General features: G+C 37.8%; 1 protein-coding gene across 2 annotated transcripts in view; it reads right to left on the bottom strand.

Annotated features, from left to right (window-relative positions):
* The window catches only part of STAM2 (signal transducing adaptor molecule 2), a 46652-nt gene extending 20139 nt beyond the window's left edge, over positions 1–26513 (bottom strand). Inside the window, exons 1-7 of one of the 2 annotated variants that reach the window (XM_045781905.2) lie at positions 26296–26513; positions 7481–7565; positions 4477–4552; positions 4264–4362; positions 3174–3320; positions 1383–1452; positions 602–788 (exon numbers count right to left, since the gene is read on the bottom strand). In XM_045781905.2, coding sequence (XP_045637861.1) covers positions 602–788; positions 1383–1452; positions 3174–3320; positions 4264–4362; positions 4477–4552; positions 7481–7565; positions 26296–26335 — 704 coding nt within the window. In that variant the 5' untranslated portion in view covers positions 26336–26513. The remainder of the gene's footprint in view (positions 1–601; positions 789–1382; positions 1453–3173; positions 3321–4263; positions 4363–4476; positions 4553–7480; positions 7566–26295) is intronic. The other variant, XM_045781898.2, reaches the window with a different exon arrangement.
* Positions 26514–27331: the final 818 nt, after the last annotated feature.

Raw genomic sequence — 27331 nt, forward strand, 5'->3', positions numbered from 1 at the left:
GGAAGAACTGAGCATAGCTTCTGGTTGCTTTTATCAGATAATATAGTTGAGGTGCCTGGGTGGCTCAGTCAGTTAAGCATCCGACTCTTGGTTTCAGCTCAGGTCATGATCCCCAGGGTTGTGAACTCAAGCCCTGTGTCGGGCTTTGAGCTGGGCATGGAGTCAGCTTGAGATTCTCTCTCTCTCCCTCTTCCCTCTGCCCCTCCTCACCCTCTCTTCCGCTTTAAAAAAAAAAAGATAATATAGCTGTATTTCTTCCTAAAGGTTGTTTTTTTTTTTTGCCAGTAATTTTGATATACACAACTCCCAATGTAAATGGATTCAGACGACTAAATATTTATGTTTTGCAGTTGTGATAAGCAACAATATTATTTAATACATCTTTTATCCAAGATATAAAGAATACCATCCAAATTTAATAAAACAATAAGGAACCCACATTATCTAGTCTAACTTCTATTTTAGAAAAAAAATTAAGGTATGAAAAGGCTCTTTTATGATTTAAATACACCAAAGTCAAAGACCTGAATATCCCAGATTCTAAATAAAGATTATACTTAATAACTTCAAAATATTCCAGAAATAAAGATCTGAAACTTACCTGTCATCCAAAACAATAATAATTTCACCATGTTTAAAGGTGAGTTCATTGTCCTCAACGGCTTCAAAATCATATAAAGCTCTCACTTTCCTTGCAACTTTATTATTTAACTGAATTTCTGCAGATGGATGTAAGGATTTTGTTTCTGCGTGCTGCTGCTTCTGCTCTTGCAATGATAACTCGATAGCTAATTTGAAAAAATGAAATGCAAAAAAACAAGGGAGCCAGAATTAATTCTGATTTTTAAAGTTTAAAAAGAAATGTTTAATAATGTAATACTTAATAAGAATAAATGAAGTGAATGTTTTATTTGTCCAATTAAATGCTAAATAGTTAACTTTCTTGGGATGTGGGAGGACAGGGCAGAAAATCATGACATTTTTTTAAAATAAAGTTTTTGCTCATTCCTTGTTATCACAGTCTGTCATATACAGCAGCTATTATTTTTATAGCAAACAGATTGTGACATTATAATATGGGTAGCTTTCCATATAGGACAAGCCGTGAACATATTTCTGTGCTTGACTCATAACTTTGGCATTAAAGAAAAGGTGAAATGAAATCTCTCCAAAGGTAGGACATTAAATATATATTACTGAAAAGGATTATGAATTAAATCAATCTTGTATCATATCCATTGTTTTCCTTACTTTTCAGACCCTACTAGATGTGAGGTAAAATACTAAAAGCATACCAAGTTTGATTATAATTTATATTTAAATAAATTGTTCTGGCAAGGATGTTCGAAGAAACACTAAATTATACATGCTTGAACATTTACCTTTAGCTATGTCTTCATCTTCTTTGTTTTTGTTCGATGATGTACCGTTCTTGGCAGCAGCTGAGACAGTCTGTAAATGTATGAGTAAAATGAACACAGCCACCGTTTCAAAGAAAACACAAGCTCTATAATTACTCGCACATGTTAATTTTTAAAAAACTGACGAGTTTCTTTTAAAAGTGAAGTTCTTTGTAAAAATTTTAAGTAGCAGTTTTCAAATACTAAAATAAAACATCAGAGTTTCAAGAAAACATTATCAACTCACAAAGGGCACAAACTGGCTTACATTTTGCATCCATCTGAGTATCTGACACAGAACATGGCCCACAGAAAGTACTTAAATACGAATATCTCCTGATTGTACTTCCCTGATCTCAACTGTCCAAGGTCTCTCATTCAGTGAGGGGCATAAAGCTCCACGAGAGGCAGTAGCAAGAAGCCATGATAATTACTGAAGAGAAGAGGGCGGACAGAGACAACAGGCGTACTTCTAGGAATACATGCTAAGCTCTCTTTTAGTAGTCATTGTACTTGACTCGTGGTGCTTCCTCAGGCACAGCAAGGACTTAGGAAGGTCATGCTTAAATTTAAAGGCACAGAAGAGATGTCCAGGATCCTTTTTTTTTTTTTTTTTTAAGATTTTATTTATTTATTTGACAGAGACAGCCAGCGAGAGAGGGAACACAAGCAGGGGGAGTGGGAAAGGAAGAAGCAGGCTCACAGCAGAGGAGCCTGATGTGGGGCTCGATCCCATAACGCCGGGATCACGCCCTGAGCCGAAGGCAGACGCCCAACCGCTGTGCAACCCAAGCGCCCCTGATGTCCAGGATCCTGAACCATCAACCAGGTCTTTAAACATAGGTTTTGACATGTAGAAAACAGAGCAGAAAAATGCTAGCTTTCATTACTTACAAGATTTTTGTCCCCAAATGCTCCCTGAACCCTTAGTTCCGGTCAACTCTAAAGATTCTGTCTGTTTAGTCTACAGTCTAAATTAAAATAAAATATACAGTACTCCCCTTAGTTTCTTCCCCTAGCCTGTATACCTAATATTAAGTGGAAGGCAAGAGGCACTGAAGCAAAACTCAAGATAGTGTTCTTCTCCCACACTTAAATAGCCCACTCTGTGACTCATTATCCCTCCACCCCTGTCCTACTAAAGCTATTCCCTATCTCCTCAAATAAATTTCTAGGCTTACAGTTCCACTCATCTATATGTAAACCATTCACTCCAGGCAAATTCACTCTTCAACAAACAGGTGTGGAGCTTTCTCAATACCATGAATTTGTTCATATCGATAATTCCTCCCCCAATAGGACCTCTTCCCTCCTATCTATTGAAATACATTCCGGTCTAAAAATTCTACCTCTTTACCATCCCAGTCTGTAGTTACCTCTCTCTTCTGGCATCTAGTCTTTGTTGCCCCTCCCTTATCTGTATGTGTCACTTACAATTTAGTTATTTTTCACATGTATATAGCTACCCTCCAAATTTACTATAAATTTCTTAAACATAAGGACTCCCTCATACATCTATGCCTTTTACATGACTCTAGACTTAGAGTAGCATTAAACAGATTTATGGCTGATTCACTTCTCAAAGTTCTGATATTTAGAAGAAATTCACTCGACAATTAGAACATCTACTAAATACAAGGCGCTATCTCAGACAGACACCTGCAAAGTAGAGGTGGGAAAGGATGATTAAGACAGACCTTGCCTAGCTTTTATATAAGATACGTACTTTCAAAATAGTGTAAGGTCAACCAAGGATCTAAATGCATCTCTTACCTGAGAACCTGCTGGAGGAAAAGTAATTCCTTCTTCTTTCATAGATTTAATAGTTGCAGATATCAGACTAAACTGAGGATCCTTCTGAAATTCTTCTGACCACTCCACCATTAAAGATTTCAGCTTTTCACATACTTTAGGATGCGCCTCAAAAGGGCAATGCAAAGAAAGAAAGAAAACTGTGGTTGAAGTAATGGTTAAAGTAAGTATGTGAATTATTTAACAGATTATCACCACCAAAATTCTCTTTAATTATATAAACATCAACAAAAGTCCAGCGATCCCTAGCCTAGATGAGTGTTTGATAATGCCTATTTTAATTTTAAGATAGAGTTGTTTCTTGTAAAATTACCCTTTTAAACATCAATTTCTAACTCTCAGTATAATGACAACAGATCTTTTATATTCAGACGTTATTTCTTCTAAGTTTTTTAAATATACTCAATATTAGATTAAGCTTTTTATATCAACTAAACTAAAATTCCTGGATTTTTGCCACTAATAGCAGAAGCTTCAGAGTTTCTATACCTAAGAAATCAGTAACAGCAACCCTATTGTGAAGACCCCTCACCCACCAACCCTGCTCTAAAATAAAGGTCCTCTTTGCTTACCATCTCTAGTGTGAATCAGTACAGCATAGTGATTGGTCTGGACTCTGATGTTATAGAAACCTGGATCTGAACTTCAGCTATGCCACTACTAGCTGCATGACCTGGGACAAGTTACTGAACTTCTCACTGAGCCTCAGCTTCTCCATTTATAAAATAGGAATAACAAGAGACTCTAACTTCTAAGGGTTATTAAGAGCATTAAACAAGACAGTATATGTAAAATTCTTAAAGCAGCGACTGCTTATAACTCTAAATAAAGATTAGCTATTATCACTAGTATATATGCTTTGAGAAGGAAAACAGGTTTTGGTGCTACAAATAAAAACATCAAGTTTTAGAACAGGAAGTTTATTTCATTTCAAACTTAGCTAAAAGCGATTTCATTCATAATACAACTTTATAATGCTATATAGGGTTAAAATGGCAGACAGTATATGTACTTTTTAATGACTTAAATTTCTTCTCTTTTAAAAATTTACCTTATTTTTTATCACAGCACGTACTTCTGTTGCAAAATCACGGGAACATACTTCTAAATGAAATATCTTTCCACAGTTTGCCACACAAGCCCCAAGAAGCTATTAATTAAAATAAAAATCAATATACAAATGTTGAGATATTATCTTACTTAACTTACTGAAACAAATACACATTTAAAATTTGGGTCAAATAATAACATGACTTTTACTTACAGTTAACGCCTGCAGAGCAACATGAGGAACCTTATGATTTACCCTTTTCATTATGGCCTTTAGGCAATCTTTTGCTCTAAGGAAAAAAAAATGAAGAATATTAAATATTTATTCAGAATTTCAACTTAAACATTAAAAATATAAGGCATTCTACTACCAAATAACTTTAAATTTAAAAATAAAATCCCGCAAACCTCACTTCATTAAAGGAGTAAATCTGTAAAATGATTCCACTACAATATTTTGTTCACAGAACTGCGGAACTCTCAAAAAATAAAATAAAAAAGAGCAGCTTGTTGCAAAGGTTGTATATTCCAAAATCAAGAGCCAAATAATTCCCTTAAAGGAGAACACAGGTAGCAACCTCTTTGACCTCGGCCACCGCAACTTCTTGCTAGACACAATTTCAAAGGCAAGGGAAACAAAGGCAAAAATGAACTACTGGGACTTCATCAAGATGAAAAGCTTTTGTACAGCAAAGGAAACAGTCAACAAAACCAAAAGACAACTGACAGGGAGAAGATATTTGCAAATGTCTTATCAAATAAAGGCCTAATATCCAAAATCTATAAACAACTTCTCAAACTCAATACCACCAAAACAAAAAATCCAGTCAAGAAATGGGCAGAAGACATAAACAGACAGTTCTCCAAAGAAGACATATAAATGGTCAACAGACACATGAAAAAATGCTTAACATCACCTGGCATGAGGGAAATACAAATCGAAACCACTATGAGATACCACCTTACAACAGAATGGCAAAAATTAACAAGTCAGGAAACGACAGATGTTGGCAAGGATGCAGAGAAAGGGGAACCCTCTTAACACTGCTGGTGGGAATGCAAACTGGTGCAGCCACTCTGGAAAACAGTGTGGAAGTTCCTCAAAAAATTGAAAATAGAGCTACCCTACGACCCAGCAATTGCACTATTGGGTATTTACCCCAAAGATACAAATGTAGTGATCCAAAGGGGCACCTGCACTCGAATGTTTATAGCAGCAATGTCCACAATAGCCAAACTATGGAAAGAGCCCAGATGTCCATCAACAGATGAATGGATAAAGAAGATGTAGTATATACATACAATACGTGTGTGTGTGTGTGTGTATACTACTCAGCCATTAAAAAAATGAAATTTTGCCATTTGCAACAATGTAGAAGGAACTAGATGGTATTATGCTAAGCGAAATAAGTCAATCAGAGAAAGAATTATCATATGATCTCACTCATATGTGGAATTTAAGAAACAAAACAGAGGATCATAGGGGAAGAGAGGAAAAAATAAAACAAGACAAAATCAGAGAGGGAGACAAACCATGAGACTCTTAATCATAGGAAACAAACTGAGGGTTGCTAGAGGGGAAGGGGGTGAGAGAATGGGGTAACTAGGTGATCGACATTAAGGAGAGCATGTGATGTAATAAGCACTGGGTATTAAATAAGGTTGATGAATCACTGACCTCTACCTCTGAAACTAATAACACATTATATGTTAGTTAATTGAATCTAAATATAAATTTTTTAAAAAGAGTCGAATAATTTCCAAAAGATCAACACAAGAGACCTATGTCATATAAATTATCTTCTTATTTCTTCAAGACAGATTTAGTATTCAGACAGAAAATTCTTTTTTTTCTCCCCTGGGAAAAGGTTTTATTTGATAATCCAATTTTCTTTAAAAATTTTTAAAGTCACATTCAACATGGGTCTAAAAGAAACATGAACAAGCACATTATGAACTCTCTCACCCTGCAAAAAGCAATGAAAAACACAAGGTTAGAGAAATTCAAAACCAAGTTGCCTAACTTATGACTCTAGCACAGGACTGACTAAATGCTCATCAAAGAGGTGTTATGTGTTGTAATCAATCAACTCCACCTGCACTGCAGTTTGATCTCTGTTCAGTCACGTCCATCAGCAAGCACTGTTCTCAGCTTCTCCATACTACCCACCACCAAGCCATTCACCTTTGGATAAATAATGAGTCTTTCCAGGGTACGCAGAACTTCTTTCCCACACAGTGAGGTTTGGGGGGCTGCTCTATTTTGGCTCTTTGAGCTTCTGTTAATCGGTGCTGTGGAGTGCAACTGCCTAGTGGTACCACTCGACTGCCCTCCTTTTTCCTCGGACCCTAGAGAAACCTGGTTTTCATATAGTCAATTGCTTTTACCGCCTCAATGCTCAGAGCAAACCGGAAGTATCTGCTTTGCTGTAAACTTGGGTATGAGGTTGTATAAACAACTTCATAAACATGTTCCTCTGGCTCTGAGATGCACGATTCAGTTGCCTTTGCTATGTTTTTCTGGAAGACCCCTATCTGGGTACAGTATTCAACATGCTCAGCTCCTGCTGGTGGATCCCCCAGAGCAGTAAACTCTATGGAGTAATTGTAGAGTTTTGCCATATCCAAAGCTGGCGTCAGACAAAATTCTTATCTTAAAAAAACCCTGCAAGATATACAGTCTTCAAAGGTATAAGTATAAACATGTATGAAGGTACTTTGAAAAGCTGTAATGTTAAATGCTTTCATCAGTCCTCTAAAGTATAATCAGTTCAGCTTAATCGCTGCATTCTCCCCCAAAAGCACCCTTTTTTATATCCATTTTTTCATAATGATGTTATTATATTTACCTACTCAGTATTGAAGGGCTTCTTCAGTCTATTACATACTACGTTATTATATTTATCTACTTCATTATTAAAAGGCTCCCATACATGTCTAAGTCACAGGGCAATTCCCTAAATAACTAGTCTATTCATCGTTAACATGTGTCCCTATTGAGTCAAAGCTTTATATATCTCAGGTTTTCAGTTGAACTCTTCTTCCCTTTGTTCTTTCAGGATAAGGTTAATTCCATAAAACTGGCCACCAGGATCTCCTAACTTTTGTCCCCCAAAAGTAAATAGTAAAATTCCATTTTCCTTTCAAAGTTACGTTGGGAAAAGAGACAAAGGTTATTAAGCTCCTAGACATTCACTGGGCTTGTCTAGGCATCTTACCCATTAGGAGTGCTTCCAACTTTGTCACATATGTCCATAATAAGACTCCAATCTTCTGTAGTGTTGTACTCATTTGTGGCTTTTTCTATAAGATATCAGCATACACAAAAATTAGGACATGTCACACTTAACAATAAAATACCAAGAAAGGAACACTAGTTAAGAAGCCCTTTTCTTTTGCCAAGTATAAAAGAACCACTGAAAATTTTCAGAAGATAGAGTACTTTTACTACTTTCAACTTCAAATTGTATAACTATATGAATTAAGTGTGGGGTACACCAATAAAATGTCTTATAAATAAATAATACTAAATAAATTACAAATTATCAATAATTCTTCAAATTATAATTTGGAAGAAAGCCTTAAAAATGTATCATCATCGCAGCTCCTGGGTGGCTCAGTGGGTTAAGTGTCTGACTCTTGATATCAGCTCAGGTCCTGATCCCAGGGCTGTGAGTTCAACCCCACACTGAATTTAAAATGAAATGAAATGAAATGAAATGAAATGAAATGATATAAAATAAAATAAAAATATATCATCATATAAGGAAATATGGATCAGACTGTTCACAAAAGCATTGTTTTTAAAGAGCAAAAAGGGACAATGGATTAATAAAATACAGTAAATTCACATACCAGAAGGTGAAAATGAGTTATATAGAACTAAATGTACAAAAATGTATAAATCCCAAAATAAAATGATTTGGTTTATACTGAATTTAAAAAGCTAATAGTAGAATATATAATATTCACATAAACTTTCTAAACAGCTTTACTGACCTATAATTCACATCCCAATACAAATCACCCAGTTAAAGTATGCAATTTGATTTTCTTAGCATATTCACAGATTTGTGCAACTATCACCATTATCTAATTCTAGAACATTTCATCACCCTAAAAAGAAATCCATACCCATTGGCAGTCACAGCCCAATGTCCCCCCCAATGTCCCAACCTAGACAACCATGAATCTGTTTTCCATTCCTGTAAATTTTCCTAATCTGGACTTCTCATATAAAGAGAATCATACAATATATGGCCTTTTGTGACTAGTGTCTTTTATTTAGCAGAATGTTTTCAAGTTCACCCATGTTGACACACGTATCAATACTTCAGTTAATTTTATTGATGAACAATATTCCATTGTAGATATACCTCATTTTATTTACCCATTCACCAGTTGAACATTTGGGAGTCGCTTGGTTTTGTTTTGTTTTTTAACTTTTTGGCCAATATGAATAATGCAATGCTACTAGGAACATTTGTGCACAAGTTTTGTGTGGTATATACTTCTCTCTTTGGTATATACCTAAGAAAAGTGCTGAGTTGTATGGTAATTCTATGCTTAATTTTTTTTAGCAACTGGCAAACAGTTTTCTAAAGCAGTTGTTCCATTTTACATTCTCACTTTATATGAATGTTTCATATAAACTTTTAAAATACTCAAAAATACATTATATTCTTTAGTGATACATAGGTAGTACAAATATTAATATATGCATAATAATGATAAACATCAAACTGGAGGTAGGATGGGGTAAATAGGGGCTTACTTGTATTTATAAGGTTTTGTTTATTAAGCTGGGCACGGAATATCTAGAGATTATTTTATTCTCAGCATGTTTTTGTGGTCTTAAGTATTTCATAATTGAAATAAAAATTAAAAAGTAAAATTTTAAAAATCATGATGAGAATGTAATGACTGAATTATGATGCAATTTTACTCTAATGTTTAAAAAAAGATTTTATTTATTTGCCAGAGAGAGAAAGAGTATGAGCATGAACAGAGGGAGTGGCAGGCAGAGGGAGAAGCAGGCTCCCTGCTTAGCAAGGAGCCTGGTGGGGGCTCATCCCAGGACCCTAGGATCATGACCTGAGCCAAAGGCAGATGCTTAACGGACTGAGCCACCCAGGTGTCCCTACTCTACTAACTTTTATAAAATTCTGAAATCAAGAAATACTTTTTTCCTAATAGATGGGGATATAAAAATTACCACTTTAGAAACATTGTTTAATCTTTTCCCTTTTTAATAAATCTATAATTTCAAATATGGCCAAATCTGAGTATTATATTCATAAAGGCCTATCACGGTGATAAGCAGGAAGGACAGTAGAAATCTAGAGCCGTTTCTTTCTTAAAGGCAAGGAATAATAAAAGAACCCACAAAATAAACAGGTTTATCAAACTTTTCAAGTAGAAAAGAGAAATACAGAATCTATTTAACTTCAGTTAAATGCTGGAACTCACTTTTTTTTTTAAAGATTTTATTTATTTATTTTAACAGAGAGAGATAGCCAATGAGAGAGGGAACACAAGCAGGGGGAGTGGGAGAGGAAGAAGCAGGCTCCCAGCGGAGGAGCCTGATGTGGGGCTCGATCCCAGAACACCGGGATCACGCCCTGAGCCGAAGGCAGACGCTTAACGGCTGCGCCACCCAGGCGCCCCGGAACTCACTTTTAAAAACCACGCAAATTGCCTCAAACTATTAATGGATGGAAAGCAATTATTGTGACATATGTGTTGAAATGACAAGCCAGAGATTTTAGAAAAGTAATATATTTTTGCCTACTGTAAGTTCTAGACTCAAGCACCACGCTATGAGGTGGAAACATACCTACTCAGGTCCAGCTTTTTCCCTTGTACAAAGATGACTAATTCTTCTACATGGGAAGTCAGACCATGCTGTATATTTTAGAGGTTTAAAATACTTAACTATTTCTTAATTACATATCTAATAAATTCAGTGAATTCAAAAGTACAGACAAGGGGCACCTGGGTGGCTCGGTCGGTTAAGCATCTGCCTTCGGCTCAGGTCATGATCTCAGTCCTGGGATTGAGTCCTGCGTCTAGCTCCCTGTTCCGCGGGGAGTCTCTTTCTCCCTCTGCCACTCACCCCGCTCTTGTGCTCTCTCTCTCAAATAAATAAAATCTTTTAAAAAAATTAATTTAAAAAAATCAGACAAGAAAAAAAGCCCTAATTCTACCAACCTCTTTTGAAATATGATGTTACCTTTCCATACTTTTTTCTTCATGTATATGGAAAAATACTAAAAATATATGTAAAACTAAATGAAACAGAATCATGTATGAGGTACCTCCAAAGAGAGCACCCAAAAGCTGGTAACTCCTTCCCTGCCAAAGTTATGAACAAGTTGAGAAACAAATAATAAAATACTACTGCTATTACTCATAGAAGCTGTAGGTGTACTAGACAAATGGGTTTGCTGATAATGAACTTCAAAGGTGGACATGCTTTACCACTAGACGGGGGATGACTGCTCCCTCCAGAGGTAAGCCCTTGCACAGCTTATATGAAAGAGGAGGAGATGAGAAATCACTCAACGGCTCTGGAAAGACTAGCTAGCTCCTACACATCAATGAAGTGCATCCGTAGGGCCAAGTACTCTCAAATTTACCAATCAGGTAAGTCATTCCATCAAAGATGAATTGACTTAAAGGAGCAAGAGCAGACTCAGGGTGACACTAATGGAATTCCCTTCTCAAGAGAAACCTCAGAGGTAGAGAAAAAGTATTTCCCACTAATACTTGTGATCGTACTAAATGTATCATTTGCTAACCTGCATTTCCACTTACATAAACATCCCTCTATGTTCATAAATATACACCTGTACCAATACTTTTTAATAACTGCATGCTGTACAATTATATACAGAGTGGCCACAAAGTACCTCTACAAGCTAGTGAGAAGTTATCAATGCACTGTGATTTTCAATCCCTCAGCGTCTCTGTTATACTCACTGGTATCATTCATATTGATGCCCCCACACAATAAATATAAAATAATTAAAAGAAGTCAGGATTTCATGCAGAGGCCCTTCTGCAGACGTTGCATAACATAAATACTTTGTCTATTGTATGTCTCTGCCCCACCTCTCTTCCTCTCAACCCCCAGAATGAATGTAAGCTCCATGACGGCAAGAATTTTTTTGTTTTGTTCACTACTATTACATCTAGTGCATAGACCAGCATCTGGAGCACAGTGTCGGGTAGTCAACAAACAGCGGTTTGATGAATAAATGAATGATGGTTGCTCCTCCATATCCTATCACCCTGGGCACAATGAGGCCCAATGTGGTCCCACTAAAGTCTGTACAAAGTTTTGGACCAGCAAGAGCTTCTGGACCAGCAAGTTTCCTAAGCAAACATCCAAAGGGGCTGCATAGTCTCAAACTTCACTAGCAACATCATGTGGCAACAAAAGGCAACAGCACTAGTGGGCTTTATGAGGTTCCAGTTCCCTGCTTGTTTACTAAAGAGGAATGACAATACGTTTGGGAATCTCAACCAAAAGAAAAGGTAAGTAGGGAAGGGAAATGTCTCAAGAGGGGAGCAAAGGGCTTCTTGTCCTGTGATATATAGGTAACTTTGATCTGGAGTCTGAAGAGCAAATCACATGTATTGTATATGACTTGCCAGCTTCATGCTCATCTTTTCTTTGCTTTTAAGTTCTTTTTGTTTTTGATAGGGCTTTGTTTTTGCTGTAAAGATCTATCATTCTTTCTTTCTATAGTATCATTTGGTACAGTGTTTAGAACTACCTGAAGATTAAATATTCACCTATATTATCTTTTGTATATGTATTATTTCTCTTTTATAGGTAAATCTTTAGTCTCTCTGGAATTTCACTTGGCACATGGAATGAAGTAGGGACAGAAAAATATTTTTACTAATTATTTGTCAGTAGTTCCAACATCAAGAATCTATCATTTCTTCTTTAATCTGCGAAACCAGCATCATTTACCAAATTTTGTCAGTACACACATGCATAAGTACAAAGAGCTGAGTCTGATTTTAAACCATCTAATAACCTATTATTGATAAAACTCAACTTCTAATGATTATTTTTTTTTAATTTCAGCCTGTGATACACAATTAAATGTGAAACCTATTTAATACCTATCAAAAATGCGTCCAATAATTTCAAAAATATCTAAACAATAGTTTTACTTGATTTAATTTTTATAGAAAATGGAAAAATTCTGACTTGAATACTCTATCCACCATAGTTTATGCTCTACAAATATAGGATTCGCAATTATGCTTTTAAAAAAGTATAAAATCTGAAGACTTTATAATGGCCTGCCAAAAAGGATTTCATTTTTCAAGCGAACTAAATAACAGTTAAATTATGTACTTAGGAGTATTTTAAACTCCTGGAAAAAATTTTAAATATTATAATTAAGGAACCATTCTTGTACAGCATTGTCACTTTGCCCAGTGTTGGGGCCATACCTCACATTATCCTGTGTCAAATGCATAGAGGGGGAAGAGAGTTTAAAAAGCCCTCCTGGGGCCTAAATGCTAAATTTCCAGGGTTTGGTGGGTGTAAGTCATAACGTTTCGTCACCAGGTTTTGATTACTGCATATAAAGAGCCTCAAATACACTGAAATATTTCACAAAGATTCTAACAATATCATATTCAGTCCATCAATACCTATAAAGAACAAAAAGGCACCCCCTCTGCACAGTGCATTGTATTCAGCATACAACTTTAAAAAGAATTCAAGTCTACCCATGAAACTTTTAATGAAATAGGCTCCACCAGTAATTTTTAAAACTTAATTATATGAAAGAAAAATGCTCATAAGACATCTATAATGCTCCTCCTACTATGTTGGAAAATAAAAAGTCATGACTGGTCTGCCCCCAACCACAGCAGAGTGTCTGCTGCCAGATTCGTTATTCTACCAAAAACAAGTACAAAACAGGCCACAATATATGAGGCAATGGTGTTCAGGAAATGAATAATAGGCAGTGCTGGTGTGAGATCTTTGAGGGAAGGGAAATACGAAGGCTCCATGATGGCCCAAGCTTTTGCCTGGGAACACTTTCCTGGCCCAACACAGGGAGAACGAGCCCAAGAAGAGCAGCTGGGATAAACAGACCAAATTTCTGAGGAACAAATTCCTGGGATTTAACATGGGTCCTTGGTCAAGGGCTAGGCTACTTGAGTCTCTGTGAAGTCTAGCACAGATCACCCACTGTGGGGCTGAAAGGTTTGGCAGTGCAAGGAGTCTTTGGAGTTCCTGCTTATTATGGACTGAATGTTTGTATCCCCACAAAATTCAGATATTCAAGACTCAACCTACAGTGTTGCTGTATTTGGAGACTGAGCCTCTAAAGGTTAAAGGAGGTCATAAGGATGGGGCCCTGATCCAGTAGGATTAGTATCCTAATAAGAAGAGGCAACACAGAGCTCACTATATCTCACTCTCTCTCCACACAAGCACAAAGAAGAGGTCATATGAGCACACAATGAAAAGGCAGCCATCTGCAGTCCAAGGGAAGACACATTGCACGAGACACCAACACTGCTGGGACCTTGCTCTTGGACTTCCAGTCTCCAGAACTGTTAGAAAATAAATTTGTTGTTGAATTCACCTAGTTCAAGGTATTTTGTTATAGAAGCCCAAGTGGACTAATACTCTACCCAACTAGAGTACAGAGAACATTCCAGGCATCCAACTGAAACACAAAAAGAGAGTAAAGGTCCCCTGTAATTTAGTTCAATATCAAAATAGGTCTGTCTCACAAAGAAAACCAAACCTAACGAAAACCTAATAGATCCTCCCATAGTATAATTACCTGACAGAACAAAATTCAACACTCTTTAGAAAAAGACAACATAACCTAGCCTTATAAAGAATCATTGTGAAAAGCATAATATAAAAAAATCACCAGTATATGAAAAAGTATCCCATAATCAAAATATAAGTAATCAGTAAAATAAGATAATAGCATAACTCAAATATCAGAATTAGCAGAAAAAAAGGTACTTTATAGCAGGTATTATCAAGAACTTAAAGCAAAAGATGGTCATAATAAGTAAGTAGATGGTGGGTGCTCAGCAGCGAAAAGGAAACTATAAAATTAGAATTTCTAGAACTAAAAAGTATGCTTATCAACTAAAAACATTCACTAGATGGGCTTCGAAGCAGACTGGAGACTGCAGAAACAGTGAATGTGAAGAAAAATCAGTAACAGTTATCAAATTTGAAGAATAAAAAAAATGTTAACTGAACAGTCTCAGTATAATATTAACTTTTTAAACTTGCTATGTAACAGATTACTCCAAGTTAGTAGTTTAAAACACCACACATTATTAGCTCATAGTCCTACAGTTAAAATCTAGGTATGCGTGGCTGGGTTCTATGCTCAAAGTATTACAAGACTTCTTATGGGGGGGTTTGGTATGAGAGACTATGGACTATGAGAAACAAACTCAGGGCCTCAGAGGGGAGGGGGGTGAGGGAATGGAATAGACCGGTGATGGGTAGTAAGGAGGGCACGTATTGCATGGTGCACTGGGTGTTATACACAACTAATGAATCATCGAGCCTTTCATCGGAAACCGGGGATGTACTGTATGGTGACTAACATAATATAATAAAAAATCATTAAAAAAAAATGGGGGGGTTTGGTGTTACTCAACTAAAACATGATAACTAAATTCACACGTATTGGAACTATATAAAGTGAGGACTATCTGTACATTTAAGCAGAGTTTAAATCTTTCCTCAAATGTGCACGGAACTATCAAAACCTGGAAATAATCTAGGACAATATACACAGTATATTCTCTAAATACAATGTTTGTTGTTTTAATTAGACCAAGTATAATAACCAACCACATGGAAATTAACAACTAGGATATACAAATAATTAAGATTATAACAGAGGGCAATATAAAAATTTGTTATAATCAGTATACAACATATCAGTATCTTTTTTTTTTTTTTAAAGATTTCATTTATTTATTTGTCAGAGAGAGAGAGAGCACACAAGCAGGGGAAGCACCAAGCAGAGGGAGAAGAAGGCAGAGGGAGAAGCAGGCTCCCCAATGAGCAAGAAGCCCAATGTGGGACTCAATTCCAGGACCCTGAGATCATGACCTGAGCCAAAGGCAGATGCTTAACCAACTGAGCCACCCAGGTGTCCCAACATATCAGTATGTATCTTGAGACATGACTAAAGCAATGCTTAGATCTTAGAGGAAAATCTGTCTTTTACGTATTAATAAGAAAAAGACCAGGGGGCACCTGGGTAGCGCAGTCGTTAAGCATCTGCCTTTGGCTCAGGGCGTGATCCCGGCATTCCGGGATCGAGTCCCACATCGGGCTCCTCCACTGGGAACCTGCTTCTTCCTCTCCCACTCCCCTGCTGTGTTCCCTCTCTTGCTGGCTGTCTCTCTGTCACATAAATAAATAAAATCTTAAAAAAAAAAAAAAGACCAATTATTTTTATACCTTAAAATTATAGTAGGAGTATAGGAGAAAACTGGAAAAAAATTTTTTTCAATAGCAGAAATAAACTAGAAAATGGAAAGTAAGTAAATGAATAGAATTCATTTTTGGTATCTAACAGGAAACCACAGCTGACAGCTTTTACTAAAGATAAAAAAATGTTCTTTCTTTGGACCAATTCATTATGAACTAAGTAATTACTGAAGATGTAGGAGAGCCAATTCTTTCTAGTTTATAAATAAGTCGTACATGTTTAATGATTAAAATAATGATATATACTTGTTATTAAGTTTCTAGACCACACAATTTTTGTGTAAATTTAGACTAAAATATTTATGTCAAAAACCTCAACCTGATAGATAATAAATATTTCACCTCTTTCTCTGACTTTAATAACAACCAAACTTAGCATTCTAGAATATCTGGGTTTAACATACATTTTCTTATTCACTCCTCCCTCCTCATTTAATGTTTTCGTTTGTTTGGGTGTATTTCATTGATACAAATCTTCAGTTTACTCTGGGGAAAGCAGTAATATAAAGTCTACCTTAAAATACACTGTTCATTATCTTCTAAAATGAAAACCAACTTACAGCTCTGAGTGTTGAATGGTACATAATAATTAAAAACAACTGTAAGTAATAGCTTCAAAACATTTTATATATGCTAAACCACTTACACTTCAATCACATGAAGTAAGGATTCCCCTTTTACAGATAAGGAAACAGACACAGAAAAGTAATTAGCACAAGGACATACAGCTAATAAGTAGTTAAACAGGGACTCCAATCTGGGGCATCTGACTCAGGGTATCCTCCCTGGTTTGAATATTAAACAAACTGCTGCTTGAGTACAATTTTTATTCAAAACTGCTAAAGTAACTCTACCCAACAAGTTAGTTTTCAGTTTCCCTATGTACGAATATTTTAAACATACTGAATAGGACAAATGCAAATTCAAGTCTTGTTCATAAGGAAAGGATCATTTAATATCATCTAATCTACATCCACATCATCTAAAAATACAATATATTTAAGAGCTTCCTGATCTAGTGGAATACAGAAGAGTGACGGACACATTTTGATTTCACACATCATCACTAGCATTTTGGGGGGACACATAGGACAGTCAGGAAGGAGGGGAAAAAACCACATCAAAATTATATTTTACTTCTTTGTAATATTGTAAACCATCTTTAAAAAGGCAAAAGGCCTAGGACCAGCCTTTATATTCCTGTAAGTTCACTTTCTTCCTGGCTGATCCTTCCAACATGCCCTCTCTAAACCTGTCAGGTAAGACCCATGCACCCTCCGACTCTACAAAATGGGCATGCTCATTTCCACAAACACCCTTACATTAGGGAACAGGGAAGAAACAGAAATGTAGTAAGCATAATTTTTATTGTAATAGACCTACCAGGAATCTTCATGTGCAAGACAGCTGGGGAAAAGGAAAAATGAGTCTGCAAAGTAGCTAAAATGTCATAGATAGAAAATCAAAAGCAGTTACACTGGATGGGGATCACATAACCTCTGCAAACAGAGGAAATCATCATGCACACTCTGTATGCATCTGTGAAGTACACATATCGCCCATTAAGCACTGAAGACCTGCCTTCTATACACCCAGCTCTGAAACTAACTTACTAGCCTAAGGTCTCTAGGTAGTTCAACCTCAGCTCAGACTCAAATCAGAATCCATGTTCTTATTTGGAGATTAAAATGGCTTCTATGCTTACAAGATATTTGCAAATGAAACTACAGATAAAACGCTGGTACCCAAGATCTATAAAGAACTTCTCAAACTCAATACCCAAGAAACAAATAATCAAGTCAAAAAATGGGCAGAAGATATGAACAGACACTTTTCCAATGAAGACATACAAATGGCTAACAGACACATGAAAACATGTTCAAAATCATTCGCCATCAGGGAAATTCAAATCAAAACCACACTGAGATACCACCTTACGCCAGTTAGAATGGCAAAAATTGACAAGACAAGAAACAACAAATGTTGGAGAGGGCATGGAGAAAGGGGAATCCTCTTACACTGTTGGTGGGAATGCAAGTTGGTACAGCCACTTTGAAAAACAGAGTGGAGGTCCCTTAAAAATTTAAAAATAGAGCTACCCTATGACCCAGCGATTACACTACTGGGTATTTACCCCAAAGATACAGACATAGTGAAGAGAAGGGCCATATGCACCCCAATGTTCATAGCAGCATTGTCCACAATAGCTAAATTGTGGAAGGAGCCGAGATGCCCTTCAACAGAGGAACGGATGAAAAAGATGTGGTCCATATATACAATGGAATATTACTCAGCCATCAGAAAGAACGATTACACAACATTTGCAGCAACATGGACGGGACTGGAGGAGATTATGCTAAGTGAAATAAGTCAAGCAGAGAAAGACAATTATATGGTTTCACTCATTTACGGAACATAAGAAATAGCAGGGAGATCGGTAGGAGAAGGAAGGGAAGAATGAAGGGGGGGTAAACAGAAGGGGGAATGAACCACGAGAGACTATGGACTCTGGAAAACAAACTGAGGGCTTCAGAGGGGAGGAGGGTGGGGGACTGGGATAGGCCAGTGATGGGTGTTAAGGAGGGCACGTATTGCATGGAGCACTGGGTGTTATACACAAACGATGAATCATGGAACACTACATAAAAAACTAGGGATGTACTGTACGGTGACTAACATAACATAATAAAAAATTAAAAAAATAAAATAAAATAAAATGGCTGCCATGCTTAAAAAAGGAGTTGTGAAAACTAAGTGAAAAGAAAAATGGACGAAACACTTAAAAATAGATACTTCAAAAAAGAGATTATTCATTTATTTATTTGTTTGTTTACATATTATAAGTAAGCTCCACACCCACTATGGGGCTTGAACTCACAACCTCAATATCAAGAGTTGCATATTCCAATGACTAAGCCAGCCAGGTGCCCCAACAAATAATTTTATTTAAAGGTGCCCCACATCAATAGTCATCAGATAAATGCATATTAAAACTACAATGAAATAACACTAGAATGACTAAAATTCTTAAAAGTACACCACCAGGTACTGACAAATTTCTGACATGAAACTGAAGTAATATGAGCTAAAAATAAGTAGGTGGTACACTTTAGAACACTGATTTTCAGAGGGCGTTGTCTGATACATGTCACACTGACCTTCTTAGATTCAATCCCTAAACTAAATACAGGTATTTATTCACTATCAGGGAGAGTAACAGAGCCTAGTAAAACAACGTCAAAAAAAAAAAAAAGAAAGAAAAAGTTCTTCCCCTTCAACCCTCAAGGGCACAGCACTACTAGGAAAACCAAAACATGCATGTGCTAGATTTAAGCAGAGCTTTTAGAAGAGAATGTTACAATAATTCATCCCATGACACATAAAAGCAAAAGAAGCTGCTTCAGATAACAATAAAAAATCCCTTTTAGTTCACATGACCTAAATCCTGAGTCTCTACAATTCTCATGTTGCATGTGAATAAACAAATGCTTCATAAAAGAATATTTACTGACCAAAGAGTCTGCCGAGTTTTTAGTTATGATAAAAATTTCACTAGCAACAAATTTTTTCACCCTATATGTTACGGTCATTTAAAAATTATACTAAATAGGGATACTGTACATAATAAAAATTTTAAATTCTTCATCATTTCCCTTCATGCTTTTATAAAAGACCTATTATTATTATTTTTTTTTTAAAGATTTTATTTATTTATGTGACAGAGAGACAGCCAGAGAGAGAGGGAACACAGCAGGCGAGTGAGAGAGGAAGAAGCAGGCTCCCAGCAGAGGAGCCTGATGTGGGACTCGATCCCGGAACGCCGGGATCACGCCGTGAGCCGAAGGCAGACGCTTTAACGACTGCGCCACCCAGGCGCCCTTATAAAAGACCTATTAAATACAACTTCTGAGGTTGCATTAAAAGTCAGTCAGACCTGTAAATACTTCATGGGATCTTCAGTTTTCAACATTCTTTAATTAGAGGAAACTAAAGAAAATCTTCCTTGAATGGAACAGTGATAGCTGTCACAAACAAGTCTCGGTGGTAAAGAAATACTAAGTGTTCTACAGAGTGTTGTAGGAGAGGTGCTTATCCTTCGGACATCAGCAGTTATAGGTCCATTAAAAAAAATATTAGAAAGACAAATGATTTCATTCATATGTGAAATTTAAGAAACAAAACAGATGAACATATGGAAAGGGGGAAAAGTGGGAAACAAACTATAGGAGACTCTTAATGATAGAGAACAGAGGGCTGATGGAGGGAGGTGGGCAGGGCATGGGCTAGATGGGTGGACATTAAGGAGGGCACCTATTGTGATGAGCACTGGGTGTGGTATTTAAGTGATGAATCACTGAATTCTACTCCTGAAACCAATATTGCACTGTATGCTGACTAGAATTTAAGAAAAAAAATTTTTTTTAATGTTAAGGGTAGTCTAAAAGATGGAAGCAAGATTTATTACTCCAAAAGACTTGAAGATGCCAATAAGCGAATGCGAACTTTAGTCCTAAAACAGAAAAGATAAGGGAAAAAGATGAGCAATACCAAAATGTCTCAGGTTTCTAGAAAACAATGTTCTCACCAAGGGGGTTTGACAAATGTTGCTGATCGACAGATAACTGAAATAGGAAAGAACACTACAAGCAAAAATATTTTTAAAAACTTTGTAAAAGATGGGGTACCTGGGTGGCTCAGTCGGTTGAACAGCTGACTCTGGCTTAGGTGGTGGGCTTAGGTTGTGATCTTGGGGTCCTAGGATCGAGCGGTGACCACTCAGCAAGGAGTCTACTTGCTTGTTCCTCTCCCTCTGCCCCTCCCCCACTCCGGCCCTCCCTCTCTCAAATGAATAAACAAAATCTTAAAAAAAAAAAAACCTTTTTAAAATACAAAGTGAAAAACCAAAAGCGGGGGGGGGGGGGGAATGTTAGATATGGGGACACAAAGCAACCAAGGGAAGAAAAAAATAACAGGAGATTTAAAAAAATTACATATCCTTAACTTTTATTTTGATATCTAGGTGATAGATAGTTAGAATTATAAGTTGCCAAGTAACTGGAGTTCGATATTCTATACTACGTACTATAAATAAGGTCTATTCTTGTAACACTCAAAACACCTTTAAGGTTCTTTCATTTAAACAAAAAAAGCAGCATAAAGACACATCCACCTAAGAACACAGCTATAATAATATGTTACATATTTACTTGTAGAAAAATCATCCTCTTGCCCTCTTGCGTTACTTTCAAACTATAATCTAAGTAAGCTTAGAACTAATTATTATTATAAGGAACAAAAACGTCTACTTTTAATTATCAACATCATTAGTTCACAGGAAACAAAAATATAAATTACAATGCCTTTACTCTTAAATGCTAAAAGAACATAAAGGAAATTCCCTTTTATGATTATACAACTCTGATCATAAACCCATCTGAAAGAACAAAGTCCAAAGACAGCTAAGACTATGAAAATGAAGAAAAACAAAACAGGGGAACTTGCCCAAGGCCACTGACATTTAAAAGTAGTACTGGTGGCAGAACAGACAGAGAACAGTGTAGAAGGACCGAAAGCAGAGACACAGGCTTCATATAAGGAATGTACTGTATGAAATACAGTATGTCCCAAAATCATGGGGAAAGGACAGACAATTCAGTAAGTAGTGATTAGAGAATAGATTATTATCTACTAAGCTGATTATCCAACCAAATTCCTCCTCAGACCCTACACAAAGATCAAATCCAAGGTCTCTTAGTCCTGGGACTGCATCGCGATTCAGGCTCTCTGCTCAGCGGGGAGTATGCTTCGCCCTCTCCCTCTGCCCCCCACCCCACCCCTGTCTGCGTGTGTGTGTGTGTGTGTGTGTGTGTGTGTGTGTGTGTACGCGTGCTCTCTCTCTCTCAAATGAATTTTAAAAATCTTTTAAAAAAATCTTAAATTTTCTTAATAAAAGACATCAGAAAATAAAAAGAAGCAACAAACTGAGATACATATTTGCAATTCACACAACCAACAAGAGATTAGTAGAGAATGTACAAGGAACTCTAAAACTCAGTAAAACAGAATAATCCAACAGAGTAATAAGTAAAAGCAACAAGCAGGTAATTTATGGAAAGAGAAAACAAAATAACCAAGAAATATGTGAAAAGAAGCTCAACTTTACCAGCAATGAAGTTGAAATGAAAACACTGCCCTTTGATAGGTACTTCATACCTATCAAATTGGCATAGATTTAAAAATATGACAATACTCAGTGTTTGTAAGGATGTGGAACAAGAACTTCACTGCCACTGCTGGTGGGAGTAAAATCACCCACAAGCACTTGAAAGGCAGTTCTACACTAATATTTTGCAAGTCTGCACTATCTATACTTTAAATAAGGAATTCTCCTTCAAGATACAATCCCTAGAGTATCTCTCATTCACGTAAACAAGAAAACATGGGTAAGAACTTTCACTGCACTGTTGTCTATGGCAAAAACCTGGAAAAAACTTCATGTCCATCAATAGAATGAACAAATAATGTGCTATATTCATACAGTGGAATACCATACAATTGTTAAAATTAATGAACTGGAGCTACAAATATCAACAGAAATAATTCACAAAAATGCTGAATTAAATACAAATGACAAAGAATGACACTATTTTTTATGTAATACATATAGTATATTTGTATGGTGTTATTTATATTATAAAATACAGTTGTATCTTTCTGGAGAGAGTTTAACTCTGAGAAGGGAGATAAAGGAATAGAATAGGAAATGAATAGCTGATAAATATACCAAAGAATTTCAACTCCATCTTGAATGTTTTCTTAAAAAAAAATAATAAAGTGTGGCAAAATATTAGGCTTGACAGAGTTGGATGATAGGAAAAGGACTTTATGTCATATCCTGTACTTTCTGTTAAAATACATCAATTAAAATGTTTAAGTATCTGAAGGCTTAAGGCTGTAAACAAAATATAGAAAGAAAATAACTATTAAAGCAATCATTCTCATTCATAAACAAAAAATTTAATTGTAATTTTTTGCAAAGATTATAGCAACCTAATTGTGTTCCAGAATTGCCTTAAGTATGTAAATGTTATAAATCTGAACATATTAAGTAAATTGTATTGAAGGAGCGCTGTCAGTGTCGATTTTTATGTGAGCATTTCTTTTTTTTTTTTTTTAAAGTAAGCTCTATACCCACCCTGGGGTCTAAACTCAGGACCCCCAGATCAAGAGTCTCATGTGCCACCAACTGAGCCAGAAAGATGCCCCTATTAAGCACTTCTTATAAAATTTCACTGGAGAAAAAGATTCCAGGACCAAAAGCCCAAGCTACCTCACGGTCAAGTATCTTCTAACACAAGACAGAGACACAGCAATATATGCATTCAAATTTCACTTAAAAAGTCTCCTTTCAGCGCACCTGGGTGGCTCAGTTGGTTAAGCATCCAACTCTTGATTTCAGCTCAGGTCATGATCTCAGGGTAGTGAGACTGAGCCCCCAAGTTGGGCTCCATACTGGGTGTGGAGCCTCCTTCAGGTTCTCTCTCTCTCTCTGCCCCTCCACCCCCGCTCGCACAAATACATAAATAAATCTTTAAAAAAAAGGTCTCCTTTCAAGATAAAAGTTCATGCTTCAATCCACTGTGTCATTAAGTGTTTTATAGAGGCAGAATTTGAGCTCAGCTTCGTGGGACATAAGTTAGTACATCTATAAGGAAGGCAATACTAAGGTTGTTGAAAAAAGAAAAAAGGGTATCAGTAAATAGAAAATGGCACAAAGGCAGAAAATGGCCAAAAAAAGGTTGTCTGGCTTGAGTAGGGAGAAAAAAGATGTGCCAAATAAGAACTGAACTAGAGTTGGGGAGAGAAAAGACAAGTCATGATTTGGGAAGCAATGTAGTGAGACTGGAAAAATTGGCCTAAACTATAAGGAAATGACATATTCCTTTTTAACACTACACACTCTATCTTCCTACTGTGGCTCTGTCCCTCATATTTCACTTTCCTCTTGAATTCTCTCAGAGTGGCTGCCCCAACCGAGCTCCACCTCGAGAACCCTACACACCCACTTTAAGATGTGGAGGTGGGGGAGGATGGTAGGATGTGTGTGGATATAGTTTCTTTTTTTGCTCGACACAGCTTCAAAGGAATTTTATTGAACAAAACAAAAATCCAGATTTGAAGAAACCAAATAAAATATTTCAAGAGCTCTAATGCTACTATAGCTAACATGCCCTTCAGGATTTGTGGGATCTGACTCCAAGAAGAAAATAGGAACCTGCTGGAGATCCTTACTTCCTAGCCTTTGGCCTGCTTCCATTTGACAAGTCATATACCATCATCAACTTATGAATGCCTTTGTAGACATCTTTTTCTCAAGGTCTGAGGGAAGAATTTCTTCCCCACATGAATGACATCAGACAAGAATGCTGGACCTCCAGTGAAGCTGCTCCTCGAAAGGAATGCGGTTTCATCTTTAAAAACCCTTAATTACAAAATGACCTTATCATACATATAGTTAGAGGTGGTTACTTCCTGCAGGCAGAATTGCTGTCAAGAAAGGAAAAGGAGAGAGAGACAGAGTAATATCAACATCTTTACAGAGAAACCATGTGCCTGAAGGTCCTTGTTGTCTTTTCAGGGAAGATGACTATTAAAGAAAGAAGGAATGTAAAGCATCTTTTGTATTTCCAGTACTATATTTATCATACTATATTGCAATGATCATTTTACATATGTATGAGAGTTCCTTGAGGGCAGGAACTCAGTCTATTAAACTTTTGTGTCCTCAGAAATTAAAACAATATAGATACACACATTAATCATTCAATGTATGTTTGTTGAATGAAAAGTGAACATAAGAATGACAAAAAAAACCCCAACGGTAATAAAAATCTGACTGAATCAAAAAGGGTAAGTGAAAAGGCAACGACGCTGCAAAGGAACATATTCCTGTAGACATCCCACATTAAATAATAACTTGCTTATATTACTTAATTATTTCAAATTAAAAGGAGACTTCAGTTCTGAAAAATGTAATATATAACTTTTCCTCCGTGATATGGATTTAAGGGCAATTTAAACTCCTTAGTACTTCATTCCACTTTTTCTACTAATTCTATTCACATGTCTATTTTTTTTTAAAAGATCTTATTTATTTATTTGAGAGAGAGAGCAAGCAGTGGGGAGGGGCAGAGGGAGAGGAAGAAGCAGACTCCCCACCGAGTATGGAGCCCCATCCCGGGCTGGAACCCAGGACCCGGAAATCATGACCTGAGCTGAAGGCAGACGCCCATCCAACTGAGCCACTCAGGTGCCCCCCATTAACATGTCTAAAAGAAGTTACTGGTGGGGGGCACTTGGATGGCTTAGTTGGTTGAACATCTGACTCTTGATTTCAGCTGAGGTCATGATTTCAGAGTCATGAGATCAAGGCCATGTTGGGTGCAGTGCCTACTTCAGATATTCTCTCTCTCTCTCCCAACCCTCCCTCAAGGAAAAGAAGAAGAAGAAAAAGTAGCAGTAGTAGTAGTAGTAGTAGTAATAGTAGATGTTGTTGTTGTTAGTGGTGGGCCTCAATCAAACTTGCTCTTTCATCCTCAAACTGTCTTTTGTATAGTGACTTCAATCATACTTGAACTAACAAGTACTTGAAGCTGTGATTGGTGGCACTGCCAATGAAATAATCTATACACGGCAGTGTTTTTTATTTTAACAGCAGTGCCTCGTTTCCTACAGCAATATTAAACTGTGATCCACTAAGCCATACAGGGACCTCAGGAGTCACTGAACGGAAGGCCAGTTTATTTTACTGTTCTTCTAGTGCCCCAAATAGTTCTCATATCCTATCAACTTTTTTCTCATTCCAATCACTAAAAACATCAGCGCTCTAACAACTCCAACAAATAAAACAGTTTTTCTTAACTGTTTTGAGATCCTAGGGCTTTCCTTTTAATACCCTAAGACAGAACATCTCATAGCACTTGCGCCATCCATGGAGAGTAACAATTCCAACCACTGTAAATAAATCCTGAAGCTGTGCTATCAGAGCTTGGACGCGTTCGTATAGGAGCGAGGTGAAATAGGGTTTTCCTACTGAATGGAGGCAAGTAGAGGTCTCTGGTGTTGGGCTGCGTCAGACAGCAGGGTCTTTCCACCGCTGCATCATCTACAAGTTGGGGGGGGGGTGATGAACCAACTGTAGACGGAGCAGGAAGTTTGTATCATCAACTCTGCAATTGCTTAATTGGTCCAGTCCCCAGCGAGCCACAGGCTCTTCCCTATTCCTGCGCTCGGCGAGAGGAAGGACCTTCTTTCGGGGACTCTAACCTCAGGTGTGCAAGAGGCACTCCCCAGGCCGCTACCGACGCGTCAAGGTAGCTCCCGGAAAACGGGCGGCGAGGCAGGGGCGCCGCCCCCCTTCTCTCTCTTTCCTTGGCTTTCCAGTCCCCGGAGTCGCCGCCGCCCACTTTCCAACATGACAAACAGCGGCCCGAGCCCGTGCCCAGCACTTACCCACGTCTTGCTCGAAAGGGTTAGCGGTGAATAGAGGCATCCTGACGTCGTCTGAGCCCTAATCGCTGTGGTCTGGCCGTGGCACGGCGGCTACTCCTGGCTGGGTGACCCGAGGCCGCCGCTTCCTAGACGGCTCGGCTCCGACCGCGTCCTCGCACTTCCGCCACAGCACCTGCCCGCCTCCCGCCTGACGGGCCAGCTCCCGGTCCGCACTCCACCCCCGCGCTCCGGCCTAACTCTCTTCCTGGGACGAGTTCCCGCCAGCGTGCGGATCCTTTCAGCGCTCCTGTCGCCGCCGCCTCCCCGGAAGAGGCCCCAGCATTTGTCCCAGGCTTCCTTGGGGGGGGGGGGGGGGGGTCAGGCGGCCGCCGCGGCCACCTTTCCATCGCTAGGACCCCGGCAAGCCACGGAGCAGGGGACCTTCGGGGCCGGAAGTTGTCGCGCCTAGAACTGGGCGACCCTAAAGGCCCGGAAGCCGCTGTGCGGGCGGCGACGCTGAAGGGCCGCAGTTGTGCGGCATTTTCTGCATTCAGAGGCTCTAGTTCTCGCTCATTTAATTTGTTCCTAAGCTGCAGTCTAATCCCTTGAGGGCTTCCCAGTGGCCGCGTTTGCGTCACAGTCCCGTTGCTCTGGAAACGGATGGAGGCTTGGCGTCTAACACCTGCTGGAATAACCTCCCTGGAAAGCAGTGGTCAAAGTAACTATAGCTCTGTGGGGATTCTTTAACTTTTCCCTTTCCATCATGTTCTCGCCCTGAAAACACTGCTCGACTGTAGGAATCCAAAGGCGAATGAGGCTGATAGTTCCATAGGGCCAGTGGATAGCATGCGCAGGACAGCATATTACGTTCCTGATAGGGGCCACAAATCAAATTTCCGTAGGAGCCAGCCAGTTATTTAAGTGAATAGAAAAGTGCAGGTGCGCTTACCAACCACAAATTCCCTATCCCTCTTACCCTTGCCCCCTGCTTGCTTTATCTATAGCATTTATCACTTCCTGATATGTAATTTACTTAATTATTATGTTTTCTGTCTCT

This window comes from Ursus americanus, chromosome 1, assembly GCF_024610735.1.
Source record: "Ursus americanus isolate L20-20 chromosome 1, mUrsAme1.1.p, whole genome shotgun sequence".
Classification (NCBI taxonomy): Eukaryota; Metazoa; Chordata; class Mammalia; order Carnivora; family Ursidae; genus Ursus; species Ursus americanus.